Below are 25,590 nucleotides of genomic sequence, written 5' to 3' on the forward strand. Positions count from 1 at the left end.
TTTTAGTCAAGTACGTTTTAAGGTTGTGTGTGCTTTTCGGGTGGGTAATCTATGCCAAAGAGATTTTATTTTGTGACGATAATCATGTAGATTCCTTTTTTCTTTTTTTCCCCCCGATTTCAATAGTAGTTGAAAACACTGCCAGAGGTGACTGGACAACGATGTGTACTATACAGCTCACATGTTTGCTTTCTTCAGCCTTTGTAATGGACACTGCTGTTTTAAACTTTCTTTTAACACTATTTGCTGTTAACATTCTTCCCACTGTGTTTCTCGAAAGTCTGCATGAGTTAATTCATGAGCTAGTAGGGAGTTAGAGATGGTACTGACTCTGTGGTGTAATATTCTTACGTTGACTCACACAGTAGAAGAGAACAACCCAATAGACGGGAGTCTACTGGAGGCCCTAAATCAAGAACCTTAGGTGGAACGCTACTGACAGGGAATTTGTCTTTCTACATAAAGGTTTTTACTTCAATTTTGTTTAAGAAAATAAAGAATATATTAAAGTACAGGCAGACTGAGTATTGATTATGATTTTACTGTAGGAATATTGAGTGTGAAATACAGAATATCTGGGGCAATGCCATACTGTTTTTTTTTTGCTCTGTATAGTATATAGGCAAGTAAAGTACATTTTTCCTACCCAAATTTGGGGGAAGTACTCTTTATCCGATGAGGATGCATAATAGCTAGTGCTGCTGATGTCAGAACCGCCACTCCTCTTGGGACGGTAGTAGTTACTTACATGTATTTATCGCATCACTATCTAGCGGGATAACATTTTCAGTGGTCTCTCAGCCAAAATGGTCACATTCTCCTCAACAGCATTTTTCATCCAGACACTTTCACTACATAAAATGGTTTGTGGCTCTGAGACCAGGTAACAGAAGTTCAATGGCCTGGAGATCTGGCTATAGTATGTGATTTATAACTCAATTAGCCTACATTAATGTTCAACACATATTTCCTAAATTACAAGTGGTGTTTAAGGCTGTGATCTGGGCACATCTTAGATTTTTATTCCAGATAAAACATACAAATTCTCTCACTCAGGATGCTAAATTCAACAAAACCAAAAATGTTGTTTGCTGTAGGTAAAGCAGAGTAGAAAAATAAATAAATGCCATTTTATTTAAGGTCACTGAAATTGTGTTTGATTTGCACAGCAGTGTGTCACAGATTTAAAATCTGCGTGACTGCAATGAATTATCAAGATAAAAATAGAAGGGAGGGTGGGTAACTCAACATCCTACCAGGGCTTCCACTAAAACCAGGTAGTATGGGATTACTGATTTCTAAATCGAGTATCAAGTCTGGAGCGAACACGTTGCACTGCAACGTGAACGTACTTCTAACACCGCAATGCCAAAATCAACTAGATGGAATTCTGGCCTGAGTTTCAAATTGGAGGCTGCTCTACCTGACACGGGCACACTCATCATTCCCAACCCTAAACCCTGGGTAAAGAGGGTTAGAAAATGTGGAGTAGAATGTATGCAGATGGGTCAGTGTACCAGAGGAGACACTGTAGAAGGACAGAGTGCCAGCCAGTCCAGATACACTCCTCTGTTCGAATAAGACGAGGGAGCAGGTAAAGCAATACTCCTAGCATTATGGAAGGCGACGCAACTGTTGTCAGAGCATCGCAAACTCCAGGACTTGTCATTACGTCGAAGCCAACAGTCAAACTCCACTTCTGCCGATGTTTCTCTGTCACTCCCATTTCCTCTTCGATCCGACTCCCAATAACTGCGCCTATTCAGACCCTCTTTACACAGCACCTGCCAACAGCCCTCACATCTCTCTGGGTGATCAGGATACGGCTGCTCTTCTCTCCCCCATGTTCCCCTCTGACAGAGTTTTCTGTGTGCCGTGTTTGCGTCCAGTGTTGGCTCACAGGCATCTAATGGAAGGACACGATTATTAGTATTTTGTTTCATTACTGTCCTTTTAATCTTTCTATCCAACAAATAAACATTTTCAAGTATTCTCACTGAATCATTTGTGTTTGTAGCTTTCAAGAGAAATTAAGTCACATTTTCTTAGGCCAGATTTTATCCAGCGTTCTGCATCATGGTTCACACTGTAAAAGCAGAACACAAGACAGTGGTTGAGAAACACATAGGGAAGATCTCAATTGCATAATGCTTGCGTCTTCATCTCCTCAAAACCCATTTGAGGAGGTCAGAGGGGAGAAACTTCTGGCTTTCTCATCCAATGGGCTTTGAGAACGAGACGAGAGGATTATTCAATTGAGGTCTTCCCATACAGTACAACAAAGGCCGGGCAACAATCAATTATGATCATATACATATTGCATACCAGAATTCAGGAGTGAAGCTGCTCTGCTGGACTGGAGGGTCTAAACTGCAGACATTCAGGTTAGTAAAATCAGTTTATGATATTAAAATTACTAAAGTAAACTCACATTTTAAGCATCAAACAGTTTGTTACTAGATTTTCACTCTATGTGGATCGAGGCGGATCACACTCTAGCCTACTTCCAAACAACAACTTAGTGTAAAATTCATATTATTTGCAGTTTGTCCGTCTGTGGAGTCGCAAAGGAAGGCTGTGCTTCTCCAGCTGAAGTGCTGCCGTCCAAACCTTCATGTGAGAAAGCTGGACCTGAGCTACAATCACCCAGGAGACTCCGGGGTGAAGCTGCACTCTGCCATACTGGAGGATCCACAATGTACACTGAGAAAAACTCAGGTATACAAATTCAAAGTGACTAGCAGCTGCTGGTCGGGAGGTTATCCAGATGTGAGCATAGGGAAGCAGATTCCCCTGAATGAGGTTTGTCAGCAGCACTTCCACTGAGGTTGACTTTGAAACATCACACCAGACCATCAAATACAAACAGCACATTATAGTTGTTGAAGTCTGAGATTGCGGACTTTTATTTCCATTTTTTTTTTTAAATCAGCTCTTGAAAAGGAAGTGAAAATATCAACTGGATATCTTGATTGGCTTTTCCTTCAGCCCAGTCCAGAATTAACTTCTGCCAATGCCAGCAACTCCCTTTGTCAGGACAGTTCTGTTGGTTTGTCTTGCTCAGGTAAGGGTTCAAAGATGTCATTGCATTTTGAACGGTGTCTCTTGTGTTGCTGATCTCCTGGATGCTGTCTCAATCTGTCTCACCTCATGTTCATTATTGCCCTCTCCACTTCCACCCTCTGTGAATGTAGAGCTCGGTGTAGATCTGATTGAGAAGTGTTGGGTTTCCTTGTGTAGCCATTCCTTCAAACACGCATTCAAACTTCCTTTTGTTAAAGTTGAGTTTAGGTTGACACACAGCAAGCTCACCTAAAAGATCTGAAAATGACAAGGACAAATGTACTTTGAAGCATACTATTAAAGGCATAGTACTTTTAATACATTTTTGTACATCAAGCCAACTGTTTGTGGGCATATTAAAGATCTTACTGTTCTCCAGTGTGTCAGTGAGCGCTTTCTGGTTCATGTTCCTCAGGATGTGCAGTGTGATCTTCAGAGCCCCCTCTCTGGCACTGCTCTCCTGGTTCTCATCTTCACCATACACCACCACCCTTCCCCTGACTGTTAGAGCATTCTGGGTGATCTGGACTCCGAATCTTCTTGAACTTCTTCAATTAACTCTTTACAAATGTGATGACTTGGTCTTCAACTAACTGGAATAGGCAAAAACAGGACTTAATATGTAAAGAACAAACATTTATCTGAAAGTTTAATGCTGTAATCATATTTCATCATTTGTATTTCCTGGTGGGTCATTGAGCCTGGTGGGGTTTAAAGACTACATACAGTAGTCAGAGGTTAAAGGTCACAAAGATATCACAAAACTATCCATTCACTTTTAAACTGTAAGACGTGAGTCAGCTCACCTTGAATATGGAGGACATGTCTGCCGTGGACCGGCCACGGGAATGTCTGACTCCGATCTCTCTTGCAGGTCTCTGCATACATGACATAACACGCATCACAAGTGCTACCTTATCGATGATCATCATCCCCCCAGAAAGTATCTGGCACATGGTGGAATACAGCAATTGTCTGTCTAGCTCTAAGATCTAAAGCACTCACCTTTGATCAGTAGAAATGCCTTCCTACCCGAATTGTGTTTTAGGATGAACCATTGACCAGTCACTCTTAAAGGACTCAAAGCTTGGTCCAGGAGAATTGGCTCTCTCCTCTTGGATCCTGTCAGCAGAAAACTTAGCCCTAAGGTCAAACATAAGGGAGTCCTGACTCCATGCTTTAATGTGGAGACATAAAGATGATAAAAGAGGGGACCGTGATAAATTCTTACGCATGCCCAGTGTTCCCATCCCTGAAGTGTTCTTGATGTCCCATTGACTGGTCACTGTTCGTGGACAGAACTGGTCTCTGCTGCTGGGCCCCGTAAAGAAGCACATTCAATGTAACTCATAAAACTACAGGACGTTGGTGATTTACTGTTTGCTTCAAAATATTGATTAGAAACAAATGAGCAGAACAAGAGAACACAAACCAGAAAGGCTTTTGATCAGTAGATATATTTTCTGTCATGAAGTTGAACGGAGGATCAATAGACATGTCTGTTTGCATGGACAGACAGCTGGGTACAGGTGAGACTGGTCTCTCCTGCTGGATTTGGCTTCAACACAACAGAGACAGATCTTCGGTCAATATTATCTTCTGCCTTAGCCTGGGTTCCAATCTGTTTGTGCCATTACGCCATTCCTTGCCACTCCTTGTATGCCAAGGAGTGACATGATGGCACAAACAGATTAGTACCCAGGCTACTTCTGCCTTATAATATAATATCACTTCTGAGCTCTACAATTAATATCAATATTTGTGATAGATTTGCTGTTTGGAATCTGTCAGTCCCATACATACAACTCACCTTCCAGCTTCATTGTAAATGTCAATTCCATCAGAGTGACATTTCTTTGTAGGCACTGCCCACCTCCGCTTTCTCCCCAGAGACTCCTTTTAGAGCCAGTATGCTCATACGGTGTAGAGAGAATAGAATTGGGATGGCAGTTAAAGGCCCACTCTTTCATTTGGAAAACAACATTGCGGCAGCTCACCACTTGGTTTACTATAATGCATCACGTTCATATTAATATCAGCATTGTAACTATCCAAGCTAATACAGTCAACCGTGTTTATCATATGGCATTGCTTATGAAAACTGCTAAGAATAATAAAAGCTGCACTACATTATAGTTGAGATGTTCTTCGAGTGTTGGCAAGCAGGCGGTTTGTAGTTTTCACCCATGTTGAAATGGGATTTCCACCCCGTCACAAACTGTGTAGAACACGTTAAAGGATATCGCCACTAACTTCGCACGACAGCTTTCCGCAGTTCGGGCGATTTATCATGTTTACTATCTTTATAAATACACGTTGTTCAGTATTTTATTTAATATGACTGCCATGTGGGATAGAGTAAAATGTATTGCTATCCTGATCAGGTGGTCATGAACACAGGCATTTAGGCTGTTGCTGGTTCTGACAGAAATCTACAAATAAAAATTTCTGTTACAGGAAATTGCATTTTGCAGGCTATAGGCCTGGGCTGTCTTGGAGGTACCCATGCTCAAGTGTGAATCCAGAATAATAAATAAAACTTCCTATATAATGCAACCTGATGGTAGGTATCTTAACTACAGCATGCTATTCAGATGGACCACAAAGGAGAAAACAGAAATTGCACCTGAACTCACAATATGGATGACTTGATCTGTGTTGATACAGTTTCCAAATTAAAACTCAAACCTCGGCTTCAACAGTTGAAAGTGCACTGTGCAATTATTGTGGGTACTGTATTCAATTAGCTACTGAAGGACTTACCTTTCTTGTTTGCTTCCCCCGGCTGTTTGGTTGTCAATGGATTATCTGTCTTAAATATTTTACTTTCACTTGTTGTCATTGCACCCGTTTTCGTGCACTGCATATTTCACGGAAAGCTCATTAATAGCAGGCAGGCCTTTAATTTATTTTTAATAAGGACTAAGGCTAGATTTCCTAAAAAGTTAATGATTTATCATTATCAAAAGTTCATGATTCATCATGATTAACAAAAAAAAATAGTAGACCTCTTGCTGAATTAAAATAAGAGCAACAAAAATTTTTTTTTTAAAGTTTGTACATTAATTTATTACAACATAAATGTACACAAGGTTTTCACCCCCCAAAAATAAATGAGCATTAAAACTCAAGTTAAAAGCAGCTGGTCAGTTTGACTGACCATTTGAAATGTTTCCAGTCCATGTTAATCTGTCAATAAAAATCTAACAAATTGCTGCATTTCCCATTGTTCTGAAAAGGGAGGTCATAGTTGGATATGCATCACCCCACCAGAAAAAAAAGGAATCCCAAAACAAACAAAATAAGGCACAAATAAAGGTGAAAGGTCATGGTAGGCCAGCAGTCAGGATACTGCCCAGCAGGGTGCGATCCTTCAGAGCATTCTCCACATCCCTCTCCTCAATCTTCAGAGAAACCTTGGTGAGGCGAGCCTCCTTGGCTTTTTCAGGGCAAAGATGCCCCGGCTCTCCAGCAGACTGCAGAGGGAGAGGCACTCGCCCTGGCCCACGCCGCCCACACGTCTCTTGGCACACAGACGGCTGTACACCTCGTGGAGCTGAGGGATAGAGAAGAGTCAGACTTGAGAAATAATTGGTACTGACCTTCAGCAACCCAATGACTTTCAGTGGTAACCAGGTCAGTGCAAGAGAAAACGTCTGTAACTGTCGTCTATGTTTAATTCTTACTAGCTACCTAGACTTGTATGATGCATGTACACTGAGTGTACAAAACATTAGGAACACCTTCCTAATATTTCACCCCATTTCCCCCTCAATTCGTCAGGGCATGGACTCTACAAGGTGTCGAAAGCTTTCCACAGAGATGTTGACTACAATGCGTTCTATTTCTTTGGGTGGTGGGACCATTCTTGACACACACAGGAAACAGCTGAGCGTGAAAAACCCAGCAGCGTTGCAGTTCTTGACACAAACTGGTGCAACTGGCACCTACTACCATACCCTGTTCAAAAGCACTTCAATATTTTGTCTTGCCTATTCCTCCTCAATGGCAAACAGACAATTGAGTCATGGATTGTGTAAGGCAAAAAAATTGATTCTTTAACCTGTCTCCTCCCGTCATCTACACTAATTGAAGTGGATTTAGCAAGTGACATCAATAAGGAATCATAGCTTTCACCTGGACAGTCTGTCATGGAAAGAGCAGGCGTTCTTAATCTTTTGTACACTCGGTGTATATCAAGGTGTATTAGAAAATGATCAACAGCAAAAAAACAAAATGTTTGCTCTCAATTTACAAACTTGTCTTGTAGTACTGTGTTGGCACCAATGCAGTGCCCATCTCTCACCTTGCCCAGTGGGATCTCTTTGTTCTTGCCGTTGCGGGTAAGCAGTAGCAGACAGCAGACCAGGAGTTTCTGCTGGATGGGAAGCTCTCTCCCTCTGACGAGGACATACGGTCCCCATACACCTCCGACAGCACCCTGGCCACCTGGGGCACGCTCACACGAGACACCGCCGTTTCTGCTGCTGCCTTTCTGTCGTCAGATTCCACAAGCTCTACAGCTCTCCTGTAACACAGAGGAACCGGCTTCATGACACTTTCTGTTCTCAAACAAAACTTCAACCAGTTAACCCACTGTTCCCCGGGCGCCGAAGACATGGATGTCGATGAAGGCAGCGCTCCTGATTCGGAGAGGTTTGGGTTGAATGCGGAAGACATTTCAGTTCAATGCATTCAAATTGTACAACTGACTAGGTATCCCCCTTTTCCCTTCCCGTACCAACTCTCCGAGACCACTTATAACTAGCCGTAGTAAAACGCACATTTTTGGTTGCTCATATTTGATCTTACATTTCTTTTCATGGGCAATCCAAAGGTGTCCTAAGAAGTCATCATTGCAACCAACATGTTATTTATTATTAATACAGTGTATCTAAGATATTTCGTCAATTCATTCCCTTACCGGCAGATATCCAGAACTTTGCGTGCGTCTCCCGACACAGCAGACACCTTCCTGGCACAAAACTGCACGGCCGATGCGTCTAGTAACCCCTCTCCGGACACATGTCGGAGTCTGTCCTGTACGATGGCGGCGAGCTCCTGGCGGCTGTAGGGAGGGAAGTGTAACAGCTGGGGCCGACAACGAGGCAGGGCCTGGAGCCTGGGGAGGATCCTGTCCGTCAGGTCCAGAGCGTTGGCGATACCTAGAATGGCACGACACCGTCATTACACCTGCCTGCATACAGGAAGACCTAACGACAGCCCATATGAGGAAATGGCTGAGAGTTGAATGGATGGAATTTAAATATAGGAGACGGGCAGATGTGTATATGAAGTTTTAGGGTGAAATCTTCAGATGAATCCTTAGATATTAACTAGAAATTGTAACGTCCAATAAAATGTGTATACCAGAGACAGTGTATATTGTTTAACAGTGTATATTAGGGGGTTCTTACCAATGAGACAGAGACGGGACTTGGGCAGGTACGGCCACTCAAAGATGGTGTAGAGAACATCTTGGTTCTTGCTGTCCAACTGGTCCATTTCATCCAGGACTAGAAGACTGGGGAGAGAAGGAGAAAGAAGGTTAATAGACCAAAATTATCGGTCGGCAAAATGCAATTCCTTTCTCAAATATTTGTGGGTTTTTTAACGGTGTAAATTCAGAGTTGTTGGATAAAGAAAAACTCTACTTAAATTTAAATTTAAATTATAGTTCAGGGTTATGGTTTGGCACAGTAGCTACATACTTACACAGTAGGCCCCGTGCTGGTCAGCAGTTTCTGCAACTTGGTGTCAGTGTGGCCCCCAGAGGCCCCCAGTTTCTCTGCCAGCAGGGGGAAGATGGCGTGGGAGCTACGCAGAGCCATACAGTTGATCACCACTGTCTGAATCTCCTTCAGTTCATCCTGGATCAAGAGAGGAAATAGTTAAATTCACGTAACAGAAATCAATGGGGTTAAATTTACACAGGGTTCAGGGCTGTACACAAGGGGTGGAATTAAGTGATTCTGCACCTTATGGTAGAGGTATTGGGATCCACTCAAGAGCCAACACTAGGCTAATGAGTGTTTGAATCCTGTCAAGGCAACAGATCCAATGCTAGGCTAATGCTAACAATTAACCCATCATTAACAAAGCGGAGACTAATGCAACCAGTGATGCTAACCGTCATCTCCTGCAACACACAGTTGAGGCAAGCGGTCTTGCCAGTGCCGGGGGCTCCAGAGATGTAGAGGCTGGCTGGGCTGGCCTTTAGGGTCTTGTCCTCCAGGAAGGAGCGGATTGAGGACCTCTCAGCCTCCCGGGATAGCAGGCGCTCTGGGACAGCCGTGTGGAGGGCCTGCTTCACACTATGGAACTTAGACTCTGGAGAGGGATGGAGAGAGGGAGAAGGGGTTCATAGTTTGCCTTAAGTCTATATGAAGTGAACATTAGAACAATGAACAAATCAAATAAAGGCACACATATCTCTTTGGAGTTGAACGCTTTTCATTTGCACTTGAGAAAAAGCTACGAGGAAGAGAACGTGAGGGAGGAAAAAAGGAAGAGAACGTGAGAAAGACATGTCTTACTTTCAGCAAAGAGGCCGACCACCGTGCCCTCTGATCGGGGACATGATGGGCTCCCACTGGGGATCTCATGGAGTCTGCTGGGGGAGGCCCTGGGGTGGGAGAGGCGCTGCCGTTTTGGTGACAGGGGGGTCAGTAGACTCCTCTGGGATAGAACAGGGGAGTTCTCATCAAAGCCCAGCTTGCGGGGGGAGGCCAGGTTAAGACAGGGCTGTTTGGGAGGAGAGCCCAGTAGGTTGGCACTGAGGTTACAGCCATTTTCATCTCCTGAGAAACACACAGAAAACGCATGGTTAGGTTAGAAACAAGATGTCTGTCTTTCGGATAGCATGTCACGTTTGCATCAAGAGTTGAAAAAATTACTTAGGTTTCGAGCATGGTGGTTTACCTGCTTAAATGTTGCACAGAATATGTAAAAATCACAAATGACCTAAAGTGGTTTATCAGCTTAAATGTTGCACAGAATTTGTAAAAAATCACTAATGACCTAAAGTGGTTCAGCAGTTTAAAATGTTGCACAGAATATGTAAAGACCACAAATGACCTAAAGTGGTTTATCATCTTAAATGTTGCACAGAATATATAAAAAATGAATAAATCACAAATTACCCAAAGTTTTAGACAGTGAAACACTTTCAAAGTTGTGTATAATAACACAATCCCATACCTGTGCGTTTGCGAGGGCTGAGGGGTTTTCTTGGAGTCCGCCTTGGGCACAGAGTTATGCCTTTGAGTGCCATGGGCCTGCTTGAGCGGGGCATTAGCTGGATCTTCTCTGGAAGGGGCTGCGGTTTAGGAGACTCCACAGAGCAGAGGGACTGGGTCTTTGTCTGGGATGTGCTCTTGGTGCTTTTTAAGTCAACCCTGGAGGACTTGCATCTGGGGAACTGGAGGATGGGCTGAGCCTGGGAACGTGTGCTGGGCATCTTTGCTGTGAGCACTTAGCGTGCAAATGTGTTTCAAAAGACTAAAGGGGGAAGAGATAAGGTCAGCCATTGTGACAACACCCATGAATAGATAGACTGCAAGAAAAAACTATTATCTTATGATCAAGAGTGATTTGAAATGAGTAGATTTCTTTAGAGGTACGAAACCACATAATAGCAAATGATTACCATCCATCCTAGCTATCAGGTCTCCCCCTGATCAAATTAGTTTCAGTATTTTCCACACAAGTTAATGTCATTACTGTTAAGCATGACTCTTTATCTTTGCACGGTTGTGTAAAAAACAACAACCAAAAAAAACACCATTACAAAAGATAAGGGCCATCAATCACAATGGTGTGAATTCTCAGTAACTACTGTATCTGCAGACTCAATGGCGACAACAATTCAATTCAATTCAAGGGCTTTATTGGCATGGGAAACATGTGTTAACATTGCCAAAGCAAGTGAGGTAGACAACATACAAAGTGAATATATAAAGTGAAAAACAACAAAAATTAACAGTAAACATTACACATACAGAAGTTTCAAAACAGTAAAGACATTACAAATGTCATATTATAAATATATAGTGTTTTAACAATGTACAAATGGTTAAAGGACACAAGATCAAATAAATAAGCATAAATATGGGTGTATTTACAATGGTGTTTGTTCTTCACTGGTTGCCCTTTTCTCGTGGCAACAGGTCACAAATCTTGCTGCTGTGATGGCACACTGTGGAATTTCACCCAGTAGATATGGGAGTTTTTCAAAATTGGATTTGTTTTCGAATTCTTTGTGGATCTGTGTAATCTGAGGGAAATATGTCTCTCTAATATGGTCATACATTGGGCAGGAGGTTAGGAAGTGCAGCTCAGTTTCCACCTCATTTTGTGGGCAGTGAGCACATAGCCTGTCTTCTCTTGAGAGCCATGTCTGCCTACGGCGGCCTTTCTCAATAGCAAGGCTATGCTCACTGAGTCTGTACATAGTCAAGGCTTTCCTTAATTTTGGGTCAGTCACAGTGGTCAGGTATTCTGCCGCTGTGTACTCTCTGTGTAGGGCCAAATAGCATTCTAGTTTGCTCTGTTTTTTTGTTAATTCTTTCCAATGTGTCAAGTAGTTATCTTTTTGTTTTCTCATGATTTGGTTGGGTCTAATTGTGCTGCTGTCCTGGGGCTCTGTAGTGTGTGTTTGTGTTTGTGAACAGAGCCCCAGGACCAGCTTGCTTAGGGGACTCTTCTCCAGGTTCATCTCTCTGTAGGTGATGGCTTTGTTATGGAAGGTTTGTGAATCGCTTCCTTTTAGGTGGTTGTAGAATTTAACAGCTCTTTTCTGGATTTTGATAATAAGTGGGTATCGGCCTAATTCTGCTCTGCATGCATTATTTGGTGTTCTACGTTGTACACGGAGGATATTTTTGCAGAATTCTACGTGCAGAGTCTCAATTTGGTGTTTGTCCCATTTTGTGAAGTCTTGGTTGGTGAGCGGACCCCAGACCTCACAACCATAAAGGGCAATGGGCTCTATGACTGATTCAAGTATTTTTAGCCAAATCCTAATTGGTATGTTGAAATGTATGTTTCTTTTGATGGCATAGAATGCCCTTCTTGCCTTGTCTCTCAGATCGTTCACAGCTTTGTGGAAGTTACCTGTGGTGCTGATGTTTAGGCCAAGGTATGTATAGTTTTTGTGTGCTCTAGGACAACAGTGTCTAGATGGAATTTGTATTTGTGGTCCTGGTGACTGGACCTTTTTGGAACACCATTATTTTGGTCTTACTGAGATTTACTGTCAGGGCCCAGGTCTGACAGAATCTGTGCATAAGATCTAGGTGCTGCTGTAGGCCCTCCTTGGTTGGTGACAGAAGCACCAGATCATCAGCAAACAGCAGACATTTGACTTCGGATTCTAGCAGGGGAGGCCGGGTGCTGCAGACTCTTCTAGTGCCCGCGCCAATTCGTTGATATATATGTTGAAGAGGGTGGGGCTTAAGCTGCATCCCTGTCTAACCCCACGACCCTGTGTGAAGAAATGTGTGTTTTTGCCAATTTTAACCGCACACTTGTTTGTGTACATGGATTTTATAATGTCGTATGTTTTACCCCCAACACCACTTTCCATCAGTTTGTATAGCAGACCCTCATGCCAGATTGAGTCGAAGGCTTTTTGAAATCAACAAAGCATGAGAAGACTTTGCCTTTGTTTTGGTTTGTTTGGTTGTCAATTAGGGTGTGCAGGGTGAATACATGGTCTGTTGTACGGTAATTTGGTAAAAAGCCAATTTGACATTTGCTCAGTACATTGTTTTCATTGAGGAAGTGTACGAGTCTGCTGTTAATGATAATGCAGAGGATTTTCCCAAGGTTACTGTTGACACATATTCCACGGTAGTTATTGGGGTCAAATTTGTCTCCACTTTTGTGGATTGAGCTCACGCACTCTCTGTTCAAGCATGACCCCGCCGCCTGGGAAATGGTGAGTGTACCTATGCTCGAGGCCTCTAGTGTCATCTATGGCGAGGAGGGAGCCACTGCAGGATCTAATAACGAATTGCAGCTTCTCTCAATTCCGATGAAACTGGAGAAAGACTTTGCTTCGATCGGTAATTTAACATTGATAAATGCATGTATTACATTTTCGTAGGTTCTTACATGTGAAGTTTTTAGTTTCTGTAAAATGGCAAACGTGTAATATTTGTATTAAGAGAAAGGTAGGTAGACGATGCAGTTTAAGAAGACAGTGTGACACGGTTTCTGTCGACCATGTATGGGCAACTCGCTGACTTCATTTTGACCTTACACCTCTCGTGACCCCTCCCCAGGCCCACAATGCTGTCCCCATGGAGTCCGGCTATGCAGCAGACGGTGAGTAACTCACTCTGGCGGAAAGGTGCCCATACTGACTGACTGACACATGGGGCAGGTGTGCCAGTGGGTTAATGTGCTAGTTAGTCACTGTTCCAATGGGCGGTTTCTGTGTAAAGTTAATGTTAGTCAATGTATTGCTTTGCTATATTTGAATATCTGACATGATTATACTGTATTGACAAGGAGAGAAAAAGCAATTGTTCTATATTACTTCAACAGTTAACTTAAACCATGTTAAAAGTGAGCCCCCCCCCCCATTGTTTTATGAATTAAATATAAGGGTATCATCTCCAGAAATGTAAATATTTTGCAAAGTGTTGATCTGAGTGTGTGTGTGTGTGTTTCAGAGCTGGACGCAGGCTACCACCAATATGGAGACTACCCTGGTGACATGCCCATGGATGGAGAGATGGGGATGTCCGATGTTGAATACCAAAGCGGTGGCGGCGGCATGACCTACGACATGAGGCAACCGGGATATGCTGAGCGCTACTAGGACAACGGTTAGTGCATACACCCAATAATACAGACAAATGTACCCATGCTCTTATGGTCAAGCGGCGCAGACACACGAAGACAGAGCAGCCATTAGTTACATTACACCTATTATTATAAAAACAAGTCACACACCAAGTCAACCAGTTGGACCCCTTTTAATAAAGATGCTGTTCTCTCGACAGGCACTGAAGGGATGAGAGATGGGGGGGGGGAGCAGCAGCAGAAGAAGAGGAGAGAAGCGGGGGAGCAGAAGAGGAGAGAAGCGGGGGAGCAGAAGAGGAGAGAAGCGGGGGGGAGCAGAAGAAGAGGAGAAATCACAGAGAATCTTCAAATGGAGTGATGTCAATCTGTCTCTGCTCACCTCGATGTAGTATATGCAATTATCACTGACTGTGGGGCTCAGAATCTAACAGGGCTTACCTTCTGTTTTCTAAGAATGATGATGATGCACAGGTTTTTAGTCAAGTACGTTTTAAGGTTGTGTGTGCTTTTCGGGTGGGTAATCTATGCCAAAGAGATTTTATTTTGTGACGATAATCATGTAGATTCCTTTTTTCTTTTTTTTCCCCCGATTTCAATAGTAGTTGAAAACACTGCCAGAGGTGACTGGACAACGATGTGTACTATACAGCTCACCTGCTCACATGTTTGCTTTCTTCAGCCTTTGTAATGGACACTGCTGTTTTAAACTTTCTTTTAACACTATTTGCTGTTAACATTCTTCCCACTGTGTTTCTCGAAAGTCTGCATGAGTTAATTCACAAGTTAGTGAGTTAATTCATGAGCTAGTAGGAGTTAGAGATGGTACTGACTCTGTGGTGTAATATTCTTACGTTGACTCACACAGTAGAAGAGAACAACCCAATAGACGGGAGTCTACTGGAGGCCCTAAATCAAGAACCTTAGGTGGAACGCTACTGACAGGGAATTTGTCTTTCTACATAAAGGTTTTTACTTCAATTTTGTTTAAGAAAATAAAGAATATATTAAAGTACAGGCAGACTGAGTATTGATTATGATTTTACTGTAGGAATATTGAGTGTGAAATACAGAATATCTGGGGCAATGCCATACTGTTTTTTTTGTTTTGTTTTTTTGTCGCTCTGTATAGTATATAGGCAAGTAAAGTACATTTTCCTACCCAAATTTGGGGGAAGTACTCTTTATCCGATGAGGATGCATAATAGCTAGTGCTGCTGATGTCAGAACCGCCACTCCTCTTGGGACGGTAGTAGTTACTTACATGTATTTATCGCATCACTATCTAGCGGGATAACATTTTCAGTGGTCTCTCAGCCAAAATGGTCACATTCTCCTCAACAGCATTTTTCATCCAGACACTTTCACTACATAAAATGGTTTGTGGCTCTGAGACCAGGTAACAGAAGTTCAATGGCCTGGAGATCTGGCTATAGTATGTGATTTATAACTCAATTAGCCTACATTAATGTTCAACACATATTTCCTAAATTACAAGTGGTGTTTAAGGCTGTGATCTGGGCACATCTTAGATTTTTATTCCAGATAAAACATACAAATTCTCTCACTCAGGATGCTAAATTCAACAAAACCAAAAATGTTGTTTGCTGTAGGTAAAGCAGAGTAGAAAAATAAATAAATGCCATTTTATTTAAGGTCACTGAAATTGTGTTTGATTTGCACAGCAGTGTGTCACAGATTTAAAATCTGCGTGACTGCAATGAATTATCAAGATAAAAATAGAAGGGAGGGTGGGTAACTCAACATCCTACCAGGGCTTCCACTAAAACCAGGTAGTATGGGATTACTGATTTCTAAATCGAGTATCAAGTCTGGAGCGAACACGTTGCACTGCAACGTGAACGTACTTCTAACACCGCAATGCCAAAATCAACTAGATGGAATTCTGGCCTGAGTTTCAAATTGGAGGCTGCTCTACCTGACACGGGCACACTCATCATTCCCAACCCTAAACCCTGGGTAAAGAGGGTTAGAAAATGTGGAGTAGAATGTATGCAGATGGGTCAGTGTACCAGAGGAGACACTGTAGAAGGACAGAGTGCCAGCCAGTCCAGATACACTCCTCTGTTCGAATAAGACGAGGGAGCAGGTAAAGCAATACTCCTAGCATTATGGAAGGCGACGCAACTGTTGTCAGAGCATCGCAAACTCCAGGAATTGTCATTACGTCGAAGCCAACAGTCAAACTCCACTTCTGCCGATGTTTCTCTGTCACTCCCATTTCCTCTTCGATCCGACTCCCAATAACTGCGCCTATTCAGACCCTCTTTACACAGCACCTGCCAACAGCCCTCACATCTCTCTGGGTGATCAGGATACGGCTGCTCTTCTCTCCCCCATGTTCCCCTCTGACAGAGTTTTCTGTGTGCCGTGTTTGCGTCCAGTGTTGGCTCACAGGCATCTAATGGAAGGACACGATTATTAGTATTTTGTTTCATTACTGTCCTTTTAATCTTTCTATCCAACAAATAAACATTTTCAAGTATTCTCACTGAATCATTTGTGTTTGTAGCTTTCAAGAGAAATTAAGTCACATTTTCTTAGGCCAGATTTTATCCAGCGTTCTGCATCATGGTTCACACTGTAAAAGCAGAACACAAGACAGTGGTTGAGAAACACATAGGGAAGATCTCAATTGCATAATGCTTGCGTCTTCATCTCCTCAAAACCCATTTGAGGAGGTCAGAGGGGAGAAACTTCTGGCTTTCTCATCCAATGGGCTTTGAGAACGAGACGAGAGGATTATTCAATTGAGGTCTTCCCATACAGTACAACAAAGGCCGGGCAACAATCAATTATGATCATATACATATTGCATACCAGAATTCAGGAGTGAAGCTGCTCTGCTGGACTGGAGGGTCTAAACTGCAGACATTCAGGTTAGTAAAATCAGTTTATGATATTAAAATTACTAAAGTAAACTCACATTTTAAGCATCAAACAGTTTGTTACTAGATTTTCACTCTATGTGGATCGAGGCGGATCACACTCTAGCCTACTTCCAAACAACAACTTAGTGTAAAATTCATATTATTTGCAGTTTGTCCGTCTGTGGAGTCGCAAAGGAAGGCTGTGCTTCTCCAGCTGAAGTGCTGCCGTCCAAACCTTCATGTGAGAAAGCTGGACCTGAGCTACAATCACCCAGGAGACTCCGGGGTGAAGCTGCACTCTGCCATACTGGAGGATCCACAATGTACACTGAGAAAAACTCAGGTATACAAATTCAAAGTGACTAGCAGCTGCTGGTCGGGAGGTTATCCAGATGTGAGCATAGGGAAGCAGATTCCCTGAATGAGGTTTGTCAGCAGCACTTCCACTGAGGTTGACTTTGAAACATCACACCAGACCATCAAATACAAACAGCACATTATAGTTGTTGAAGTCTGAGATTGCGGACTTTTATTTCCATTTTTTTTTAAATCAGCTCTTGAAAAGGAAGTGAAAATATCAACTGGATATCTTGATTGGCTTTTCCTTCAGCCCAGTCCAGAATTAACTTCTGCCAATGCCAGCAACTCCCTTTGTCAGGACAGTTCTGTTGGTTTGTCTTGCTCAGGTAAGGGTTCAAAGATGTCATTGCATTTTGAACGGTGTCTCTTGTGTTGCTGATCTCCTGGATGCTGTCTCAATCTGTCTCACCTCATGTTCATTATTGCCCTCTCCACTTCCACCCTCTGTGAATGTAGAGCTCGGTGTAGATCTGATTGAGAAGTGTTGGGTTTCCTTGTGTAGCCATTCCTTCAAACACGCATTCAAACTTCCTTTTGTTAAAGTTGAGTTTAGGTTGACACACAGCAAGCTCACCTAAAAGATCTGAAAATGACAAGGACAAATGTACTTTGAAGCATACTATTAAAGGCATAGTACTTTTAATACATTTTTGTACATCAAGCCAACTGTTTGTGGGCATATTAAAGATCTTACTGTTCTCCAGTGTGTCAGTGAGCGCTTTCTGGTTCATGTTCCTCAGGATGTGCAGTGTGATCTTCAGAGCCCCCTCTCTGGCACTGCTCTCCTGGTTCTCATCTTCACCATACACCACCACCCTTCCCCTGACTGTTAGAGCATTCTGGGTGATCTGGACTCGAATCTTCTTGAACTTCTTCAATTAACTCTTTACAAATGTGATGACTTGGTCTTCAACTAACTGGAATAGGCAAAAACAGGACTTAATATGTAAAGAACAAACATTTATCTGAAAGTTTAATGCTGTAATCATATTTCATCATTTGTATTTCCTGGTGGGTCATTGAGCCTGGTGGGGTTTAAAGACTACATACAGTAGTCAGAGGTTAAAGGTCACAAAGATATCACAAAACTATCCATTCACTTTTAAACTGTAAGACGTGAGTCAGCTCACCTTGAATATGGAGGACATGTCTGCCGTGGACCGGCCACGGGGAATGTCTGACTCCGATCTCTCTTGCAGGTCTCTGCATACATGACATAACACGCATCACAAGTGCTACCTTATCGATGATCATCATCCCCCCAGAAAGTATCTGGCACATGGTGGAATACAGCAATTGTCTGTCTAGCTCTAAGATCTAAAGCACTCACCTTTGATCAGTAGAAATGCCTTCCTACCCGAATTGTGTTTTAGGATGAACCATTGACCAGTCACTCTTAAAGGACTCAAAGCTTGGTCCAGGAGAATTGGCTCTCTCCTCTTGGATCCTGTCAGCAGAAAACTTAGCCCTAAGGTCAAACATAAGGGAGTCCTGACTCCATGCTTTAATGTGGAGACATAAAGATGATAAAAGAGGGGACCGTGATAAATTCTTACGCATGCCCAGTGTTCCCATCCCTGAAGTGTTCTTGATGTCCCATTGACTGGTCACTGTTCGTGGACAGAACTGGTCTCTGCTGCTGGGCCCCGTAAAGAAGCACATTCAATGTAACTCATAAAACTACAGGACGTTGGTGATTTACTGTTTGCTTCAAAATATTGATTAGAAACAAATGAGCAGAACAAGAGAACACAAACCAGAAAGGCTTTTGATCAGTAGATATATTTTCTGTCATGAAGTTGAACGGAGGATCAATAGACATGTCTGTTTGCATGGACAGACAGCTGGGTACAGGTGAGACTGGTCTCTCCTGCTGGATTTGGCTTCAACACAACAGAGACAGATCTTCGGTCAATATTATCTTCTGCCTTAGCCTGGGTTCCAATCTGTTTGTGCCATTACGCCATTCCTTGCCACTCCTTGTATGCCAAGGAGTGACATGATGGCACAAACAGATTAGTACCCAGGCTACTTCTGCCTTATAATATAATATCACTTCTGAGCTCTACAATTAATATCAATATTTGTGATAGATTTGCTGTTTGGAATCTGTCAGTCCCATACATACAACTCACCTTCCAGCTTCATTGTAAATGTCAATTCCATCAGAGTGACATTTCTTTGTAGGCACTGCCCACCTCCGCTTTCTCCCCAGAGACTCCTTTTAGAGCCAGTATGCTCATACGGTGTAGAGAGAATAGAATTGGGATGGCAGTTAAAGGCCCACTCTTTCATTTGGAAAACAACATTGCGGCAGCTCACCACTTGGTTTACTATAATGCATCACGTTCATATTAATATCAGCATTGTAACTATCCAAGCTAATACAGTCAACCGTGTTTATCATATGGCATTGCTTATGAAAACTGCTAAGAATAATAAAAGCTGCACTACATTATAGTTGAGATGTTCTTCGAGTGTTGGCAAGCAGGCGGTTTGTAGTTTTCACCCATGTTGAAATGGGATTTCCACCCCGTCACAAACTGTGTAGAACACGTTAAAGGATATCGCCACTAACTTCGCACGACAGCTTTCCGCAGTTCGGGCGATTTATCATGTTTACTATCTTTATAAATACACGTTGTTCAGTATTTTATTTAATATGACTGCCATGTGGGATAGAGTAAAATGTATTGCTATCCTGATCAGGTGGTCATGAACACAGGCATTTAGGCTGTTGCTGGTTCTGACAGAAATCTACAAATAAAAATTTCTGTTACAGGAAATTGCATTTTGCAGGCTATAGGCCTGGGCTGTCTTGGAGGTACCCATGCTCAAGTGTGAATCCAGAATAATAAATAAAACTTCCTATATAATGCAACCTGATGGTAGGTATCTTAACTACAGCATGCTATTCAGATGGACCACAAAGGAGAAAACAGAAATTGCACCTGAACTCACAATATGGATGACTTGATCTGTGTTGATACAGTTTCCAAATTAAAACTCAAACCTCGGCTTCAACAGTTGAAAGTGCACTGTGCAATTATTGTGGGTACTGTATTCAATTAGCTACTGAAGGACTTACCTTTCTTGTTTGCTTCCCCCGGCTGTTTGGTTGTCAATGGATTATCTGTCTTAAATATTTTACTTTCACTTGTTGTCATTGCACCCGTTTTCGTGCACTGCATATTTCACGGAAAGCTCATTAATAGCAGGCAGGCCTTTAATTTATTTTTAATAAGGACTAAGGCTAGATTTCCTAAAAAGTTAATGATTTATCATTATCAAAAGTTCATGATTCATCATGATTAACAAAAAAATAGTAGACCTCTTGCTGAATTAAAATAAGAGCAACAAAATTTTTTTTAAAGTTTGTACATTAATTTATTACAACATAAATGTACACAAGGTTTTCACCCCCCAAAAATAAATGAGCATTAAAACTCAAGTTAAAAGCAGCTGGTCAGTTTGACTGACCATTTGAAATGTTTCCAGTCCATGTTAATCTGTCAATAAAAATCTAACAAATTGCTGCATTTCCCATTGTTCTGAAAAGGGAGGTCATAGTTGGATATGCATCACCCCACCAGAAAAAAAAGGAATCCCAAAACAAACAAAATAAGGCACAAATAAAGGTGAAAGGTCATGGTAGGCCAGCAGTCAGGATACTGCCCAGCAGGGTGCGATCCTTCAGAGCATTCTCCACATCCCTCTCCTCAATCTTCAGAGAAACCTTGGTGAGGCGAGCCTCCTTGGCTTTTTTCAGGGCAAAGATGCCCCGGCTCTCCAGCAGACTGCAGAGGGAGAGGCACTCGCCCTGGCCCACGCCGCCCACACGTCTCTTGGCACACAGACGGCTGTACACCTCGTGGAGCTGAGGGATAGAGAAGAGTCAGACTTGAGAAATAATTGGTACTGACCTTCAGCAACCCAATGACTTTCAGTGGTAACCAGGTCAGTGCAAGAGAAAACGTCTGTAACTGTCGTCTATGTTTAATTCTTACTAGCTACCTAGACTTGTATGATGCATGTACACTGAGTGTACAAAACATTAGGAACACCTTCCTAATATTTCACCCCATTTCCCCCCTCAATTCGTCAGGGCATGGACTCTACAAGGTGTCGAAAGCTTTCCACAGAGATGTTGACTACAATGCGTTCTATTTCTTTGGGTGGTGGGACCATTCTTGACACACACAGGAAACAGCTGAGCGTGAAAAACCCAGCAGCGTTGCAGTTCTTGACACAAACTGGTGCAACTGGCACCTACTACCATACCCTGTTCAAAAGCACTTCAATATTTTGTCTTGCCTATTCCTCCTCAATGGCAAACAGACAATTGAGTCATGGATTGTGTAAGGCAAAAAATTGATTCTTTAACCTGTCTCCTCCCCGTCATCTACACTAATTGAAGTGGATTTAGCAAGTGACATCAATAAGGAATCATAGCTTTCACCTGGACAGTCTGTCATGGAAAGAGCAGGCGTTCTTAATCTTTTGTACACTCGGTGTATATCAAGGTGTATTAGAAAATGATCAACAGCAAAAAAACAAAATGTTTGCTCTCAATTTACAAACTTGTCTTGTAGTACTGTGTTGGCACCAATGCAGTGCCCATCTCTCACCTTGCCCAGTGGGATCTCTTTGTTCTTGCCGTTGCGGGTAAGCAGTAGCAGACAGCAGACCAGGAGTTTCTGCTGGATGGGGAAGCTCTCTCCCTCTGACGAGGACATACGGTCCCCATACACCTCCGACAGCACCCTGGCCACCTGGGGCACGCTCACACGAGACACCGCCGTTTCTGCTGCTGCCTTTCTGTCGTCAGATTCCACAAGCTCTACAGCTCTCCTGTAACACAGAGGAACCGGCTTCATGACACTTTCTGTTCTCAAACAAAACTTCAACCAGTTAACCCACTGTTCCCCGGGCGCCGAAGACATGGATGTCGATGAAGGCAGCGCTCCTGATTCGGAGAGGTTTGGGTTGAATGCGGAAGACATTTCAGTTCAATGCATTCAAATTGTACAACTGACTAGGTATCCCCCTTTTCCCTTCCCGTACCAACTCTCCGAGACCACTTATAACTAGCCGTAGTAAAACGCACATTTTTGGTTGCTCATATTTGATCTTACATTTCTTTTCATGGGCAATCCAAAGGTGTCCTAAGAAGTCATCATTGCAACCAACATGTTATTTATTATTAATACAGTGTATCTAAGATATTTCGTCAATTCATTCCCTTACCGGCAGATATCCAGAACTTTGCGTGCGTCTCCCGACACAGCAGACACCTTCCTGGCACAAAACTGCACGGCCGATGCGTCTAGTAACCCCTCTCCGGACACATGTCGGAGTCTGTCCTGTACGATGGCGGCGAGCTCCTGGCGGCTGTAGGGAGGGAAGTGTAACAGCTGGGGCCGACAACGAGGCAGGGCCTGGAGCCTGGGGAGGATCCTGTCCGTCAGGTCCAGAGCGTTGGCGATACCTAGAATGGCACGACACCGTCATTACACCTGCCTGCATACAGGAAGACCTAACGACAGCCCATATGAGGAAATGGCTGAGAGTTGAATGGATGGAATTTAAATATAGGAGACGGGCAGATGTGTATATGAAGTTTTAGGGTGAAATCTTCAGATGAATCCTTAGATATTAACTAGAAATTGTAACGTCCAATAAAATGTGTATACCAGAGACAGTGTATATTGTTTAACAGTGTATATTAGGGGGTTCTTACCAATGAGACAGAGACGGGACTTGGGCAGGTACGGCCACTCAAAGATGGTGTAGAGAACATCTTGGTTCTTGCTGTCCAACTGGTCCATTTCATCCAGGACTAGAAGACTGGGGAGAGAAGGAGAAAGAAGGTTAATAGACCAAAATTATCGGTCGGCAAAATGCAATTCCTTTCTCAAATATTTGTGGGTTTTTTAACGGTGTAAATTCAGAGTTGTTGGATAAAGAAAAACTCTACTTTTACCTTTGCGAAAGTGTCATGGATTTAAATTATAGTTCAGGGTTATGGTTTGGCACAGTAGCTACATACTTACACAGTAGGCCCCGTGCTGGTCAGCAGTTTCTGCAACTTGGTGTCAGTGTGGCCCCCAGAGGCCCCCAGTTTCTCTGCCAGCAGGGGGAAGATGGCGTGGGAGCTACGCAGAGCCATACAGTTGATCACCACTGTCTGAATCTCCTTCAGTTCATCCTGGATCAAGAGAGGAAATAGTTAAATTCACGTAACAGAAATCAATGGGGTTAAATTTACACAGGGTTCAGGGCTGTACACAAGGGGTGGAATTAAGTGATTCTGCACCTTATGGTAGAGGTATTGGGATCCACTCAAGAGCCAACACTAGGCTAATGAGTGTTTGAATCCTGTCAAGGCAACAGATCCAATGCTAGGCTAATGCTAACAATTAACCCATCATTAACAAAGCGGAGACTAATGCAACCAGTGATGCTAACCGTCATCTCCTGCAACACACAGTTGAGGCAAGCGGTCTTGCCAGTGCCGGGGCTCCAGAGATGTAGAGGCTGGCTGGGCTGGCCTTTAGGGTCTTGTCCTCCAGGAAGGAGCGGATTGAGGACCTCTCAGCCTCCCGGGATAGCAGGCGCTCTGGGACAGCCGTGTGGAGGGCCTGCTTCACACTATGGAACTTAGACTCTGGAGAGGGATGGAGAGAGGGAGAAGGGGTTCATAGTTTGCCTTAAGTCTATATGAAGTGAACATTAGAACAATGAACAAATCAAATAAAGGCACACATATCTCTTTGGAGTTGAACGCTTTTCATTTGCACTTGAGAAAAAGCTACGAGGAAGAGAACGTGAGGGAGGAAAAAAGGAAGAGAACGTGAGAAAGACATGTCTTACTTTCAGCAAAGAGGCCGACCACCGTGCCCTCTGATCGGGGACATGATGGGCTCCCACTGGGGATCTCATGGAGTCTGCTGGGGGAGGCCCTGGGGTGGGAGAGGCGCTGCCGTTTTGGTGACAGGGGGGTCAGTAGACTCCTCTGGGATAGAACAGGGGAGTTCTCATCAAAGCCCAGCTTGCGGGGGGAGGCCAGGTTAAGACAGGGCTGTTTGGGAGGAGAGCCCAGTAGGTTGGCACTGAGGTTACAGCCATTTTCATCTCCTGAGAAACACACAGAAAACGCATGGTTAGGTTAGAAACAAGATGTCTGTCTTTCGGATAGCATGTCACGTTTGCATCAAGAGTTGAAAAAAATTACTTAGGTTTCGAGCATGGTGGTTTACCTGCTTAAATGTTGCACAGAATATGTAAAAATCACAAATGACCTAAAGTGGTTTATCAGCTTAAATGTTGCACAGAATTTGTAAAAAATCACTAATGACCTAAAGTGGTTCAGCAGTTTAAAATGTTGCACAGAATATGTAAAGACCACAAATGACCTAAAGTGGTTTATCATCTTAAATGTTGCACAGAATATATAAAAAATGAATAAATCACAAATTACCCAAAGTTTTAGACAGTGAAACACTTTCAAAGTTGTGTATAATAACACAATCCCATACCTGTGCGTTTGCGAGGGCTGAGGGGTTTTCTTGGAGTCCGCCTTGGGCACAGAGTTATGCCTTTGAGTGCCATGGGCCTGCTTGAGCGGGGCATTAGCTGGATCTTCTCTGGAAGGGGCTGCGGTTTAGAGACTCCACGGAGCAGAGGGACTGGGTCTTTGTCTGGGATGTGCTCTTGGTGCTTTTTAAGTCAACCCTGGAGGACTTGCATCTGGGGAACTGGAGGATGGGCTGAGCCTGGGAACGTGTGCTGGGCATCTTTGCTGTGAGCACTTAGCGTGCAAATGTGTTTCAAAAGACTAAAGGGGGAAGAGATAAGGTCAGCCATTGTGACAACACCCATGAATAGATAGACTGCAAGAAAAAACTATTATCTTATGATCAAGAGTGATTTGAAATGAGTAGATTTCTTTAGAGGTACGAAACCACATAATAGCAAATGATTACCATCCATCCTAGCTATCAGGTCTCCCCTGATCAAATTAGTTTCAGTATTTTCCACACAAGTTAATGTCATTACTGTTAAGCATGACTCTTTATCTTTGCACGGTTGTGTAAAAAACAACAACAAAAAAAACACCATTACAAAAGATAAGGGCCATCAATCACAATGGTGTGAATTCTCAGTAACTACTGTATCTGCAGACTCAATGGCGACAACAATTCAATTCAATTCAAGGGCTTTATTGGCATGGGAAACATGTGTTAACATTGCCAAAGCAAGTGAGGTAGACAACATACAAAGTGAATATATAAAGTGAAAAACAACAAAAATTAACAGTAAACATTACACATACAGAAGTTTCAAAACAGTAAAGACATTACAAATGTCATATTATAAATATATAGTGTTTTAACAATGTACAAATGGTTAAAGGACACAAGATCAAATAAATAAGCATAAATATGGGTGTATTTACAATGGTGTT

The 25,590-nt window shown here is 42.8% G+C and overlaps 1 protein-coding gene, 3 long non-coding RNA genes, 2 other non-coding genes and 1 pseudogene across 17 annotated transcripts; 1 reads left to right on the forward strand and 6 right to left on the reverse strand.

The window, feature by feature from the left end:
- Positions 1–110: 110 nt before the first annotated feature.
- On the reverse strand, positions 111–5,930 carry LOC121840349. 6 transcript variants are annotated; one of them, XR_006079535.1, is made up of 10 exons: positions 4,874–5,928; positions 4,496–4,621; positions 4,295–4,374; positions 4,069–4,185; positions 3,870–3,941; positions 3,433–3,656; positions 3,148–3,321; positions 2,326–2,370; positions 1,998–2,086; positions 111–1,906 (listed from the first exon to the last, which is right to left on the reverse strand). It is a non-coding gene; the product is annotated as an uncharacterized LOC121840349 (long non-coding RNA). The 6 variants fall into 6 exon arrangements; XR_006079536.1 differs by having other exon boundaries at positions 2,326–3,321; positions 4,069–4,206; positions 4,874–5,930; XR_006079537.1 differs by having other exon boundaries at positions 2,326–3,321; positions 4,069–4,206; positions 4,295–4,377; positions 4,874–5,930.
- Positions 5,931–6,122: 192 nt separating this feature from the next.
- On the reverse strand, positions 6,123–10,707 carry LOC121840337 (annotated as a pseudogene).
- Positions 7,855–7,925, reverse strand: LOC112266243. The gene has a single exon (XR_002955895.1). It is a non-coding gene; the product is annotated as a small nucleolar RNA SNORD58 (small nucleolar RNA).
- Positions 10,708–12,949: 2,242 nt separating the features above from the next.
- On the forward strand, positions 12,950–14,135 carry LOC121840345. Its single transcript, XR_006079520.1, has 4 exons — positions 12,950–13,003; positions 13,350–13,392; positions 13,743–13,898; positions 14,076–14,135. It is a non-coding gene; the product is annotated as an uncharacterized LOC121840345 (long non-coding RNA).
- A 457-nt stretch (positions 14,136–14,592) lies between these two features.
- On the reverse strand, positions 14,593–20,315 carry LOC121840347. 7 transcript variants are annotated; one of them, XR_006079528.1, is made up of 10 exons: positions 19,259–20,315; positions 18,881–19,006; positions 18,680–18,759; positions 18,454–18,570; positions 18,254–18,326; positions 17,818–18,040; positions 17,698–17,706; positions 16,714–16,758; positions 16,428–16,474; positions 14,593–16,294 (listed from the first exon to the last, which is right to left on the reverse strand). It is a non-coding gene; the product is annotated as an uncharacterized LOC121840347 (long non-coding RNA). The 7 variants fall into 7 exon arrangements; XR_006079527.1 differs by having other exon boundaries at positions 16,386–16,474; XR_006079523.1 differs by having other exon boundaries at positions 16,386–16,474; positions 17,533–17,706; positions 18,454–18,591.
- A 188-nt stretch (positions 20,316–20,503) lies between these two features.
- On the reverse strand, positions 20,504–24,783 carry LOC121840338 (cell division control protein 6 homolog). Its single transcript, XM_042302870.1, is given in 9 exon segments — positions 20,504–21,000; positions 21,752–21,974; positions 22,371–22,611; positions 22,864–22,970; positions 23,177–23,331; positions 23,592–23,644; positions 23,647–23,790; positions 23,997–24,260; positions 24,662–24,783. Coding segments are annotated over 9 exon segments (1,512 nt in total). The 5' UTR covers positions 24,756–24,783; the 3' UTR covers positions 20,504–20,769.
- LOC121840797 lies at positions 22,238–22,308 on the reverse strand. The gene has a single exon (XR_006079944.1). It is a non-coding gene; the product is annotated as a small nucleolar RNA SNORD58 (small nucleolar RNA).
- Positions 24,784–25,590: the final 807 nt, after the last annotated feature.

Source organism: Oncorhynchus tshawytscha, linkage group LG02, assembly GCF_018296145.1.
Source record: "Oncorhynchus tshawytscha isolate Ot180627B linkage group LG02, Otsh_v2.0, whole genome shotgun sequence".
Taxonomy (NCBI): Eukaryota; Metazoa; Chordata; class Actinopteri; order Salmoniformes; family Salmonidae; genus Oncorhynchus; species Oncorhynchus tshawytscha.